This window comes from Pan paniscus, chromosome 3 (genome assembly GCF_029289425.2).
Source record: "Pan paniscus chromosome 3, NHGRI_mPanPan1-v2.0_pri, whole genome shotgun sequence".
Taxonomy (NCBI): Eukaryota; Metazoa; Chordata; class Mammalia; order Primates; family Hominidae; genus Pan; species Pan paniscus.
This window is the reverse complement of record NC_073252.2, coordinates 97702886-97717852: the sequence shown is the minus strand read 5'-3', so window position 1 is coordinate 97717852 and position 14967 is coordinate 97702886. Positions and strand designations below refer to the sequence as shown.

The 14967-nt window shown below is 37.7% G+C and overlaps 1 protein-coding gene across 2 annotated transcripts in view; it reads right to left on the bottom strand.

The window, feature by feature from the left end:
* Nucleotides 1–12256: 12256 nt before the first annotated feature.
* The window catches only part of MTTP (microsomal triglyceride transfer protein), a 59404-nt gene continuing 56693 nt past the window's right edge, over nt 12257–14967 (bottom strand). For both annotated transcript variants that reach the window (XM_034958944.4, XM_055111660.3), the window contains one exon: nt 12257–13579. In XM_034958944.4, the coding sequence (XP_034814835.1) occupies nt 13408–13579 (172 nt within the window). In that variant the 3' untranslated portion in view covers nt 12257–13407. The remainder of the gene's footprint in view (nt 13580–14967) is intronic.

Genomic DNA, 14967 nt, shown 5'->3' with positions numbered 1-14967 from the left:
AGTCTGATCTGAGCTTGGCTCATTAAGTAGCATTGTGAGGAACACCTACCAAGGTGTCTGACACTCCACTGACACCAAAGAGCAACACAGACAACATGTGTCCCTGAGAGTCCACAGTGAGGCCCCAGAAAGTAATGTGGTCATCCCTCTCAAAAACTACATATCAGAGACATACATTTTGGAAACCTACTGCACAGTGAAGATTAATGCTGTAACATGTCCCTTAAATAATACACTAGTCAATTGAGATCACTATAAACCTTAAGATTAAGACCCCAAAACACTTGAACCCATATTGCACAAAGACAGACATCCAGGATTCCTCACATCTGTCTAGTGGTTGGGGAATATAGAGCAAGAAAGGAAATTAAGGGCAGTTTCAGATCTTATATGTCACCTCTGAGTCACCTCTGGCTTCCGGCTCTTGTTTCTAATCAATTCTCAAACTACAGTCTCCACTTTACATCAAGTATGCGTCATTTTTCTCTGCACTGCATTACCCCACCAGCCTTCATTGCAGCACACTCACCCCATCCTGAGTATTCCAGAAACAGCGACTGTATGTGTGGCAGGATTTGGCTGAAGGTTTGCTGTAACTCGATGGAGATTAGCAGGTAGTTCATCATATGGCAGGCAGCTGCATTAGCATACACCTTAAACCTGAACCACTGGCATTCCAATTCTTAAATAGCCCCATGCCATCTCTGGCACGAGATCATTTTCACTGGTTGTTGAGTTTATTTGTGCTCCAGACACTCTCCTAATTGCTAGAGCCCTCTCCTTTCATCTTCCACTTCCTCTGCTCCCTAGATTTCTGGCTCCCCATCCTCCATGTTTCTGTAATTTCTTGTATAAAGCAATTTACCTATCTAATGAATCCCTACTGATGCAGACCCACTACACTATATCCAGAAGATCTTACTTTCATAAACAAGCATGCCCATTGTTCTAGTTATGTACTGCTGAGAAACAATCTACCTCAAAACTTAGTGGCTAAAAATAACAAAAATCATCTGCTTAGCTCATGAATCTGCAATTCAGGCAGGGCTCAGCATGGCAGATTTGGGTGTGATTCACATAGTATCAGTCTAGGAATGGGAGAATCCACTTCCAAGATGGCACACTCACGTGACTGGCAAGTTGATGCTAGCTGTCAGCTGGAAGCTTAGCTAGGCCCAAGAGAAAAGGGTCTTGATTCCTCTTCATTTGGGCATCTTGCTGCTTGGGCTTCCTCAGAATATGATGGCTGGGTTATAACAGTAAGTATCCCCAGAGACAGGAGGCAGACAGTGCCAGTTTCTTAAGACCTATTTCAGAAACTGACAGCGTCACTTTCATCATCTCTATTTGACAGGAAATCACAGAGCCCAGATTCAATGGACAGGAACATAAATTCTACCTCTCAATGGGTGGAGTGCCAAGAACTGGGGGACATGTTTTAAAAGCACCATACTCATTAAGAGGTGTTTTTAAACGGTTTTTTTTTAAAAGGAATTCTTAAGTCAGTTCTTCAATCAGTATCATCTCTGTGAAATAAGTTTAGTAATAGCACTATTATTAACAGTATATAAAATACTATAGTGTGTGTATATGTATATAATATACACAAACACAATATATTTAACAGTATTACAATATACCATATTATATTTATGACATATGTATCATTATAATGAGAAAATTATGAGATAATATGTATCACTCCTAGCCTATAGTTAGCATTCAAGAAACATTAACTGCTATGATACACCTCCCCATTATAGCACCTCTGCTTCTGAAAACTTCAAATTCACTGTTATACAGCGTACTTAAAAATACTCAATCATTTATTGGGATTCCTTGTATGCATTATATTTACAAATATAATGCATATTCATTGAAAAAATTTAATTACAATATTTTAAAAATTAGAAAGCAGGGGGAAAAATTTTTACTTGGAGACCCACTGCACAAATTGCCTCTAGAAAATAAATATTTATAAGTATATTTGATATTTTACATGCTATTTTGTTTTCTACTTTTTTTTGCTTCATAATATTGTACCTCTTCATTTACCAATTGTCAGGTTCTAACGAAGATCCAAGGGGAGTTGGTGGGCGAGTGCGGGGGAGCTGGAAAAACACTCAAGGAAACGTAGACAGTTTCGACATGGCTTTACTCTTTCTAGGCACAAGCGAGTCCAGGCACGAGCCATATGTACAGCATTAGCAGGATAATTATACCTTTTACAAACAATAGTCGCTCCAAGCCTAGCATGAACTCACGTGGGTGATCACCTAATGCGCCTCATGTGGCGTGGTTACACAATGAGCAGAGTTGTGCACCTCTGCTCCAAACTCACTGAGTCATGCTGGACTGGATGTCTGCCTCGGCCTGTTTTGACCACAGCACATCCATTTTCCTTACACCAATATTCTACCTCTTTGTCTTCCAATATTCTTGGAGGAATGATTTTTAACTGCTCTATCTTTTTTCTCATATAGCTGTATTATAATATGTTTAATCAATCTCATATTTTAAAGTATTTATAGTTTGGAGCTATGAAAATGATGCTGCAATAAATATTTTTGAACATAAATCTTTGTAAGCATCTCTGATTATTTTCATGAGGTAAAGTCCTCTAATTAGAGTTACTAAACAAAAGTGCATGAGCATTCTTAGAAATTTTGACACATGAGATTTTGAAATGTCTTCCTCCCTCCATCTCCCAATTCCACCATCCCCCTACACACCTAAATCACCAGTTCCTTAGAAATATTCTATGCTAATGAGAGCTGCCATGCAAACACTGCATTTAGAAACCTCATATTTTAGCACTTCACTTATTTCAAATTATCTTGAAGGTGGAAGCATGAGCAGCTCCTTGTGATTTGCAGAAATACATATTTCACTGCAGAAAGTAGTATATAAACTTTTACTTTGACATTTCCCTCACTTGCTACTTTACAGACATCAGGAAAGAGTAATGGACTAATGGTCTTATGTGGTCTTAGGATTGTCATTGTCTTTCTTCGTTCCTGGGTCAAGTTTCTCTAGAACAGGGCTCTCAAAGTGTGGTCCCCACATCAATGGCAAGGGAAACTTAACGTGTTTTCAATGCAAACCCTCAGACCATCTTACACCTGTTAAATCAGAAATGGACAGGGAGTGGTGAGAAGCTGCAATCTGTATTTTAACAAGCCCTCCAGGTGCTTCTCATGCAAATTTGGGAACCACTGCTCTGGAACACTGTGCCCTGGCAACACAGTTTGGTCACTTCCTGGACGGCAGCAAGACTGATATTCCTGAGTAGAAAACTCTGCTCTTGACCCATTATATTAGTGTACTAGTCCCCAGTGAGATATTTTCTCTCTAATCCTCATTTTCCTCAATGATCTTTAACAATGGAGACAATAAATGCCTGTCTCAGGGTTTTTGTGAACATTTCATAAAAACAATTCTTAAAAAATATTGTTTTCCTTCTATATTGATACAATTAATCTAGCCTTTATTTTTTTGAACATTTATCTTTTTTTTTTCTTTTGAGGGAAGTGTCAGAGTACCAGGGCGTGAGGGGAGAGTAAATTGCTTTGCTATGGAGGCTGTAACAGAAATCTTCCCACTTCAAATGGCACCTTGGACATCCTGAAGAGCAGTTTAAGTTATGGATGTCCTTAGCATCCATAGGGAATAGCTCAGGGGTCATTGAACACAGACTATACAGTGCATGGAGAATACTGAGGATATATACATGGCGCTGAGTTTGAGAAGCTCACACTTTATTTAGAAAGATATTTACATAAGTAATCTCAAAGTAAAACTTCTAAAAAATAGTGACATAAGGCAACAGAGAAAGGCAGTCACCTAAGTTGGTTTGGTTAATTTCCAGTTGGGTTATATATTTAATAAGCATACATGGGAAGCAAGTGTCTCGATCGCTGGCAGATTCTATGTGCAGGAAATGTAATAGGAGCTGGGCTTGGTATGATTTGTTTCGGCGGAAGGGAAGGGGGAAGGCAAGAACACAGAAACAAACAGCTAAGGGTAAGATCTGTTTGGGACAGTGCATATTTCAGGGGCAGGAAAGGTGATATTCATGAAGAGTCATGCATAGGAGACAGGAATGAAGTGTGGAACCTGAGTGTGAGGAGAGAATTGAATTCTAGTCTTAGGAGCTCAGACTGGATCTTGCCATAGGTAGCAGACTCCTCTAGAGTTAAATCTTTCAGAATTAAATCCAGACTCTGCCTTTCGCCAGCTGTGAGACATTGGACAAGTCACTGAATCTCTCTGTGTTTTGATTCTTCCTAAACAAATCTAGTGTGTAATAATAGTTCCTACTTGGTAGGGTTCTTACGAGAAGGAACTGATTTAATGCCTGTAAAGGGCCTAGAGCAGTACATGGCACTTAACAAGTGTAATATAAAATGTTTGCTAAATAATAAAGGTAGAGAAAACTTTGTTTAGGCATGTTAAGTAATGTTAATTCTTGGGAATTGTCTGCTCATCTAACAAGTGCTTTGTATTTACCATAACTCCTTCAGATCTCATTAAAGAGCGAATGTCTGTTTTTGTTTGTTTGTTTTCTTTTGTTTTTTTCTTTTTTTGACGGAGTCTCACTCAGGCTGGAGTGTGGAGTGCAGTGGCATGATCTTGGCTCACGGCAACCTTCACCTCCTGGGTCCAAGTGATTCTCTTGTCTCAGCCTCCTGAGTAGCTGGGATTACAAGCGCCCACCACCCTGCTAGTTTTTGTATTTTGAGAAGAGACAGGGTTTCACCATTTGAGGAATATATGAGAGCATCTCTACCTTTAAGCATCTCTGTGTATCTTGGCAATTTGAAAGATTCATTGCACCCTGAAATTTTACTCCATGACTGTTTACATGGTTAATCTTCAGGCAAATTGAGTGGGAGAAGTCTTTTAAAAAGATAGATATCCCCAAACCAAATAGCATTGACTCATTTTCACTAACAAAGGAAATCAGTTAATTTATAACTAAAGCCTATTCTGGAAAGAGAATGTCCACACTTTTACATGTAATCCTAGAAGATTATGGCAGGAATCTTTCTATTAAAAATAGAAGGGTGAAAATAGTTTACAGATTTACATCATGTTCCAGTTAACTATGAATAAATTAAGCTTTTATGAATAGGACGGTAGCAAAGGATGACTAATGTCACTCTAGACTAACTATAATCCCAAGATAGGAGGTAAACGATTAGCTAATATACCTCCAGCAGTGGAATTTTTATCAATCTAAATATTCATTTTTTTTTTCTACTCTCATCAAATAGGATTGCAGTTTTTACAACAGGCTCTGTAAGACTGCAGATTATTTCTCTGCACACTCAAGCTGAAGACTAGCAGACCTGACTCTCTGCTGGGGTCTTAGATGTCGTGGACAGTAATGGAAGCTGATACAAAGTTAAAGGAAAATAGAAGTTGGTTAAGTAGCAGCTGGGGTTGAGGTAAAGTACCCATGTAGCCTAATTCAAATATCACCTCCTCGATGATGTTTTCTTTATCTTTTTTCTCTTTATGCTCCATTAGGATTTTGAATATGTTTCTTTTACATTTGTATCATTGAACTAAACTATTTTTACATGTATTGCTTCCCTCACTTCACCAAGTTTCTTGAGATAAAGCAGCATATCTTGCTTTTTTTTAAATCTAATACATTTCTTGATTCTAATAGATACTCCATATTGCATAAGACAAATGATTAAATAAATTAACAAGTTGTAGAGAAGGACTCATCATATAAGCTTGGCTGGATTTCTTTCATTTTCCCCTTCAAACTACTCTTGACTGTTTCTACCTGCTTTGTATATAGTTTAGATTAATAGTGCACTCTTGCCCTCTGGCTCCTGGCTGATTCAGCTAAGGGGTACCATCAACAGAAGACAGAGAGATGAAAGAAAGTGAAAACAGAGTTTCCCTAGTTTCCACCCAGTGGAGATGGTGAGGGTGGTTGCATCCCTCTACCCAAGGCCACAGACCCACACAGTTTATACTCTATGGATGCCAATAATCACTCCCTCCATTGACTTTTCGGGATCCCTGTTGTTAGGAGCCTCAGGGAGCTACATCATCTCTTGTGGTTTTTTCTATATCCTGCCCACATCTTTATAGAGTTTTTTGAGCTCTCCTCAAATTACCCAGTTTCAGTTTCATGTAACAACCCTATTTCTTATAGGGGCCTTGACATGGAAGGAGAAACTGATGTTAAGGAAGATGAAGACTGAGAATAGGTAGAAGTTTAAACATAGATATGACATTCTGCTCAAGTCCTAAACAAGAATGACTGAGCTGGAGTGGTGTCTTCTGGTATTTTCTTTCCTCTCAAAAATCCTATCCATTTTATTTATGATGTAGAGTTCTCTTAAGATTTTCTCCAAAAACTTTCTACTAGAACTTTCTTAGTTTGTGGATGAATTTTAAATTCATTCCATGCCCCCTAGTGAAAAGACTTATTCTTTTACTCTTGGTAATTATCATATTTACAGAGGACAAAAGCAAAGAAAAATGGTAAAGAAAGGATCAGTGAAATCTCAGGTCAATTTAGGTATGCAGAGAAATGGATGAAAGTCATGTTTTTACAAAATGGAGGAATAAATTTTTATAATGTGAAAGTAGTGTTTTCATGATAAATAAACAAAACTGGTAGCCATTTCAAAACTTATGATGTTCATGGATGAATGTCCAGAAAATAGATTCACTCCATTGAGTCAAAACATAAAATGTTGCTTTACTCAGAAATTGTATAAGACTGCACATGAAAAGTTAGTATTAATGAGTACTTATTAAATGCTTGTTATCTGCCAGGAACTTGCTTATTACCTTACTTCATCCTCACAACAACCTATGAGGTGCTGCTCATTTTCCCAATGTAGAAGCTGAGAGGCTTGAAGGTTTATGTAGCAGTAGTAAGAAGAAGAAGTGAGATTTCACGTATGCAGGAGTATCTTACTCCAAATCTCCTCACTGCTGCAATCCCCTGCCTCCTACCTTCCTGGATGCTGCATGGGAAATGTTTTCATGCCATTCTGCACCAATTCTGGAGAGTTAGAGAGAAAATTACTACTATGCTCTCCAACTACCTGTAAGGAAGAGGTAGAAATAAAGTGCAAACAAACTCCTTTTTATTAAAACTGATCAGTTATAAGATATTGCTCACTACATCTCCAAAATTAAAAACATTAACCAAATGCTACCAAGTATGTGCTGAGCAGTATGCTTTACATGCATTATCTCCATGAATCCTTAAAACAACACAATGAAATAAAGATTATAATACCCATTTTGGAAATGGCAGATAGGTTGAATCCCATGTCCAAGATCCAGCAGGTAGTGGAACTGGATTTCTAAGCCAGGCCTCCCTGTCCTATTCCCTTTCTCTCCCCGCTTCCTTCTAGGGGAGGAAGTTGACTAAGTTGACAACACTGAAGCTTCAACCAATCTGAATCTCAAACATATTCTTAGTGCTGGTACAGGCACCTCAAGTTGTGTATCTCTTCTCTGTGCAGTCAGACATCTAGACTATCTTGAAAGTGTTTTAAACGTTCAAATAAGCTTTTATTAATTTTCAAGCACAGCAGAACTTACAATACTTCATATGCATGAGTTCGCCATCTATGGATAGATTCAACTAACTGAGAATCAAAAATATACGGAAGAAAAATTTCATGAAGTTTCAAAAAGCAAAACTTGAATTTGCCCCACATTGACTACTAAGTTGAAGCCATGTGAATGAAGTGATGTTTAGACATTGTATTAGGTATTATAAGTAATCTAGAGATGCTTTAAAGTATACTCAAGCATGTGTGTAGTTTATATGCAAATACTATGCCATTATATAAGGGATTGAGCATCCACAGATTTTAGTACCCACAGGGGTCCTGGAACCAATCCCCAACAGATACCAAGGAACAACTGTATATTACTTAGTGAAAATAGAACTAGAGCTACTGCCATACAATTTGGGCCTTCCTTTCATGTCCCATAGTTATTAGTGTCTGTCACTGCTGTTACCACCACCACATTTTTCACCAGCATTATCATCTTTGCTATGTCCACTCTCACCACTTCTATTCAAGATTGTGCTGGAGGTTCTTGCCAGGGCAATTAGTCAAGAAAATAAAAAAAGAAAAACATTCAGACGGGAAAGAAAGAAGTAAAACTATGTCTATTCAAAAATGACATTATTCTTTACATAGAAAATTCTAAAGAATCTATTACCAAAAGATATAGAATGAATAAATGAGGTCAGCAGTGTTGCAACAAAATTTGTTTTCACATGAGCAATATATTATACAAAAATAAACTATATTTTTATATACTTGCAATGAACAATGAAAAAATGAAACAAAACAAATGTGTTCAGAATAGCATCAAAAAGAATAAAACATTTGAAATAAATTTAACGAAAAAAGTGCAAAGCTTATACTCTGAAAATTACAAAACACTGTTGAAAGAAATTCAAGATGTGCATAAATGAAAAGATGTTTCGTGTTCATGGACCTGGAGACAATATAATTAATTTTTGATGCACAGGTTCAACACAATCTCCATTTGAATCCAAGCTGGCTTTGTGGAAATTGACAGGCTAATCCTAAAATTCATATGAAAGCTTAAGGGACTCAGAATTGCCAAAACAATCTTCAAAAAGAACAAAATATGCGATTCACACTTCACAAGTACAAAACTTACTACAAAGCAACAGTAATCAAGGCAGTGCGGTACTAGCATAAAGATCAACATAGAGATTAATGGAATAAAACTAACAGTCCAGAAATGAGCCTTCATGTTTGTGGATGCCAAAATAATTCAATGGGGACAGAGTTGTTTCTTCAACAGTCAATGATGGGACAACTGGAAATCCATACACAAAGGAATAAATTTTGATCCTCTACTTCTCACTATATAAAAAATTAACCATGATGGACTAATTTAAGAGCTAAAATATGAAGTTCTTAAAAGAAAACATAGGGTTAAATCTTTGTGACTTTGGATTTGGCAATGGTTTCTTAGATATGACACCAAAAGAACAAACAAACAAAAAAGAAAAAGTAGAGATAAATTGTATCTCAGCGAAATTACAAACTCTTGTACTTCAAAGGCCGTTATCAAGAAAGTGAAGACACCAACAGAATGAGAGAAGATTTTTGCAAATTATGTATGTGATAAGGGACTTACACTGAAAATATATAACTAATTCTTGCAATTCAAAAATAAAAGGAAAAATATTCAACTTTAAAAAGGGCAAGGACTTGAATCATTTTTTTTTTCTTTTTTGAGACAGGGTCTTGCTCTGTCATTCAGGCTAGAGTGCATTAGCACCATCACGACTCACTGCAGCCTCAACATCCTGGGCTTGAGCGATCCCCCGACCTCAGCCTCAGAGTAGGTGGGACTACAGGCATGTGCCACCAAGCCCAGCTAATTTTTTTATTTTTTATTTTTTTGTAGAGATGAGGGTCTTCCTATGTTACTCAGGCTGGTCTCAAACTCCTGGCCTCAAGCAATCATCCCACCTTGGCCTCCCAAAGTGCTGGGATTACAGGTGTGGGCCGCCATACCCAGCCAAATACATTTTTTTATTTATTCGAAATATAGTGCTAACTTCACACCCACTAGGATGACTATAATCAAAAAGAAGTATATTAATAAGTGTTGGTGAGAATGTGGAAATATCAGAACCCTTATACACTGCTGGTGGGAATGTAAAATGGTTCAGTTACATTGGAGAAAATTCTGGCAGTTCTCAAAGAGTTAAATATAGTGTTACCATTTGAGTCACCAATTGTACTGCTAAGTATAAAGAAATGTAAACACATGCCCACCAAAAAGTTTGTACACAAATGTTCATAGCGGAATTATTCATAATATCCAGAAGGTGGAAACAAACCAAATGTCCATTAACTAATGAATGGATAAACACATGGCATAACTGTATAGTGCAATATTATTTGACCATAAAAAAGAATAAAGTGCTCATACATGCTACAAAGTGTACGAAACTTGAAAACACAATGCTAAGTGAAAGAAGCCAGTCACAAAAGACTACATAGTATATATGATTGCATTTATATGAATTGTCCACAATGAATCTAGGCACAGAAAGTAGGCTAGTGATTTCCTAGGGCTGGGAGATGGGTACATTGGAAGTGATAGCTAAAGTGTGCAGGTTTCTTTTTGGAATGATGGATGCATTCTACAATTGATTATGGTGGGCTTCTGATTCCATCAGAGGAGGAGACTGAACGACCACAGAGAAAGGGCAACAAGTCCGCCGGGCGCAGTGGCTTACACCAGTAATCCCAGCACTTTGGGAGGCCAAGGCAGGCAGATCACGAGGTCAGGAGATCAAGACCATCCTGGCTAACACGGTGAGACCCTGTCTCTACTAAAAACACAAAAAATTAGCCAGGCATGATGGTGGGCGCCTGCAGTCCCAGCTACTCGGGAGGCTGAGGCGGGAGAATGGCATGAACCTGGGAGGAAGAGGTTGCAGTGAGCCGAGATTGCGCCGCTGCACTGCAGCCTGGGCGACCGAGCAAGACTCTGTCTCAAAAAAAAAAAGAAAGGGCAACAACTCTTAGCTTTATTGCTGCTGTCACATGTTTCTCATTTTCATAACCTACTGTCTGTATTCGTTTGGCAGCAAATCTTTAAAACCAAAAGCATGTGGGAAACATCCTATAATGGGTTCAGAGAGCAGGTTCTGAGGTGAAACTACTCATATTTGAGTCCTGATTCTTTCACTTTCTAAGTGAGAAAATGTCTTCTGTGGGGCAAATTAAATGTCTTGTGTGCCCAATATTGTACTATGCAATACAGCAGCTTCTAGCCACATGCATCTACTGAACACTTGAAATGTGTCTCATCCAAACTGAAATGTGCTTTATATACAAGATATATACCACATTTTGAAGACCTAATCTTCCCCACAAAAGTAAAGCTTCCCATTAATAAATTTTATGTTACTTATATATTGATACGATAATACTTTGGATATTTTGGGTTAAATAAAATATATTATTACAGTTTACTTCGCCTGTTTTGGTTTACATTTTTAATGTGGCTACTAGAAATTCCAAATTACTTATGTGACTCATATTATATTTCTCTTAGTGCTGATCTATCATATGGAAATAATGCTACCTGTTAAATATAGTTTTTATGAAGATTAAATTAATGTACGGAAAAGGCTTCAAAATACCTCGCATATAATAGGCACTCAGTAAGTGTTAGCTTTAACACTTAGTTGAAGGTGGTCAGTTTAGAGAAGCAGGGAGCAACTTGTCACAGGCAGGACTGCAACATGAGCCAGGGAATGACAATAACACTTCACAGAAGAAAAGAAGCCACGCTAATCTTAAAGCTTGCAGGAAAGATCTGACTGGACAGAGGCCTGGAGATTCACATTAGGGGGCTATACAATTCCCAAATAGATGTCTTTTCAGAAGACAAATGTGTCTGTATGCTGGCATTTATAATGGAGAAGTAGTCAGAACTAGAGGACTGCAAATGAGGTTTAAAGTTATTTTTCTGGCTCCAATATCTTATTTCCAAATGTGGACTATCACTCTACCCCTCTTCATTTTCTATCTTGTTTATTTACAAAGGAGTTACTGTTTGTCCTATGCTGCTGCTTTCTTGTTTCTTTGGAGCATGTTAGAGTTGCTCAGGATCATCCATTCTCCACTGGGTGGGCAGATACTTGGCTCAGCAGCCCAGTAAACAGTTGGGAAATGGCAAAACACTAACATTCAGAGCACCACAGTCGTCACTGTTAAGTAAATGATTACATTTTGCAGAGGTGGCTGTGATTTGTTAAACCTCACAGGGCTGAAGCGCCTGAGTCCACAACATCTTCAGCTTAGTACCCTAGACCAACTCACTTTCCCTGCGACGTCAGCATCTTTCCAGAGTGGTTTCCCCAAGGCTGATGCTACCACATACCATGTTCCACCCACCACCTTAGTTTCTGATTCCTTTCTTCCTTTTTAGTAACATGACAGTAAAGGGGCCAGTCCAGAGCTTTATGAAAACTGGGGTTATGGCATGTTTTCAAGCTCACAGGTCCTTAAGAGGTTCTGACTGCTGATATTTTCAGTGGCCCATTTTTCAAATGGGTCTGGTCTCCCATCTAGAGAACCTGGCCTGACCTGTATTGCTGCAGAGGCTTAGCTGTGTATGTGTCTAGGCTCAGAAAGTGGCAGGAATGAGAAATATGGTGTTGGAAGTAACGAAAGACAAAAGGAATTCAATATGATTTCTACATATTTATTTTATCACACTTCGTTTTCAATTTACAACAAATAGTGGGCTAGCTAAACTTTCATTTCATGTGTCTGTGTTTAGTGGAAAATAAGCACCTGTCATTTGTTTTGGGTTTATCACCACATCTGTTTATTAATAAATATTTGCAAATGTTCAACATGGATCTTTTAATTCATACAAATAAAGACTTTTTTTCCTTATTTCATATTTTGGAAATCCAAATCCACCAGTTTCTTGAAGTAATGTTCTCTTAGTCATCCTAGCTATTGTGCAGATTACAGTTAAATGAACTAGAGCTCTCACCCCCAAAAAGGTGAGATAAAATGAGGATGTCCCTTAGAGGACAGTGTACCATATTACAGTCTCAAAAAGACACAGCAAAAGAAAAATCAAATGGAGTTTCTGAAATTAATTTTCCTGATTCCTCTGTGCTAGGTCCAATATTTTTGCAGGGCTGGAGGTAGAGACCTGAATGTCTTTGGAACAACCTCACTAAAATGGTCAGCAGAAAGATGAGATGTTATTTCTATGTGCCTTCTACCTTAAGGCTTAAAACTAACAATAACAGAGACATAAATATTAATTCTTGAAGTTGGCTAACAAGTCTTTTAAAAGTCTTGTCCCTTCTCCCCGGGCCCCCAACTCCAAAAAAAAAAAGAGAAAAAAAAATGGTTTGTTTGTGTCTTACTTATTTTTTTTTTTTTTCCTGATTAGGGAACGTGTTTGGTTTTCCCGTCATGCTTAAGGAAGTCCTATCAAGAGCTTCATATACATTGATCAAAAATTGTTGAAACAAAATTGGGTTCTCCTTGTGTGGTTTTGTTTTTGTTTTTGTTTTTAACAAACACTAGTTTCCTCTTAGAGAATAACTATTCTGACTGTACCAAATGAGATTTGAGAGAGGTATAAGTAAACTAAGAACGTTGTTGAAAGCGTCACATGATGATTCAAAATGACACTGTGGGTAGCATACTGCATATACCCAAATTTGATCAAACTGCAGTTTTTTGTAGCTTTTTACAAAAATCTTAAATACAGGTAAATATGTAAACGCTGTGCTCTCAGAGAGCAAGTACTTAGTCATGCCACATTGTGTCCCTTTCGGGGAGACAAATTCAAGTAAAATATCACAGGTCAGTTTCAAAACCATCCGCTGGAAGTACTATCCAGCTGAGGGGCAAACACCACTTTGCACATCTCCGAGTTCTCTTGATGGAGCGGGAATTCACATCCTGCTAATACGCTTTCTTTTCTTTTCTGAGAGACATAACCTCTGCCTGTGGACAGCCTTTCATACTTTTTCTCAAATTGCCTGTACAACAACAGCAACAATAACAGAATTACACACACAGTTAAGTCACCCTATACCTCTCCAGCCAAGTTACTGAATGTACTTGAAGTTTCTGTTCCAAAGCAATCTGAGAAAGGATATGAGTGTCAAAGGCTACTCCATGAATGGGTGATTTTCTTCTCATTTCTTTTTATATCAACAGAAACACTTCAAATGCCTGGGATATGGGAGTCCTGCCATACATTTTTCTAGAACGAAAGACTAAATTCATTTCAGCTTTTTGGTGATGCCATTAAGCTTTGCAGGCCGTGCTGTGTCTCACCCTTCATCCCAGAAGCCCCACCTTGGGAGCACTCTCCTTTTGAGTAACAGGCAAGCCCAGCTGGATTTAAGCAGAGAATGCGGACAGAGAAACATTCTAAGAGCTCTGGCCCAAGGCAAATGTGGAACCAAACCAATTAATCATGTGGGTGGGTTGGTGGTCACTGCATTTCAACCATTAGAAGGTTGGGGTTTTTAAAATGCATCTGTGGAGGTTCATTCTAGATATAAGTTAATGTAAGTTAGTGACAGCTTAATAGTTTAACTATAATGCACAATCTTTCATTCTCTGAAAATACAACCGACTCATGTTTACTTTTATATAATCGATGCGTTTTTTAATATGAATCATGAAACGTCAGTAAAATAATGAAGGTGCTCAATTTTGGCCTACTTAAAAAAGGAGATGATGTAAGATGTGGCTTGCTGTTTTAACTGTACAAATGACCCTTATGGTTACCGTAGGTCAACTATTATGAAAGGGTCAGTGCTACCTAGACCCAAGGCATTCTAGCTCTATGTGATAGTATTGTTACAAATAATGGTTACAAAATTCAAATGACACAGCATAAATGTTACATGGAAATTATATCTTTATATTTTAAAACACTAACTATTTTACCAAAAGCATTATTTAAAAAAATTCAGAATCCCAAACTCTGAAACTTGAGCTAAAACTTAAACAGGGTCAAGTTGCTGCTATATGGAATACTTAATAATTGCGAATTCATTTTGGCCCTTAAACATGGTAAATGGATTGCCAGGTGTTTTATTTGAAATCTTTTGTCCAGCAGTTTATTGTGAAGATACCAGACAGTAAATGTGTATCTGATTTTTTTAATGAAACTATGTGGCAACTCCTATGGTAAATCATAGGCCTTTCTTTCCTGGATAAATTGTTTCTGGATTAGAATATGATAACTATCTCCAGAATCAAATGAACTAGTCATTAGATTTTTTTTGGTATCCCAGAAACTGACTTTTTTTGGCCTTATCAATTATTCTTCTACTCATTTAAAGAAAATTCATCTTTCCCTGGGTTTCTACTATTTCGTTTTAATTCTGAAACTGAATGTTCTAAACTGAAT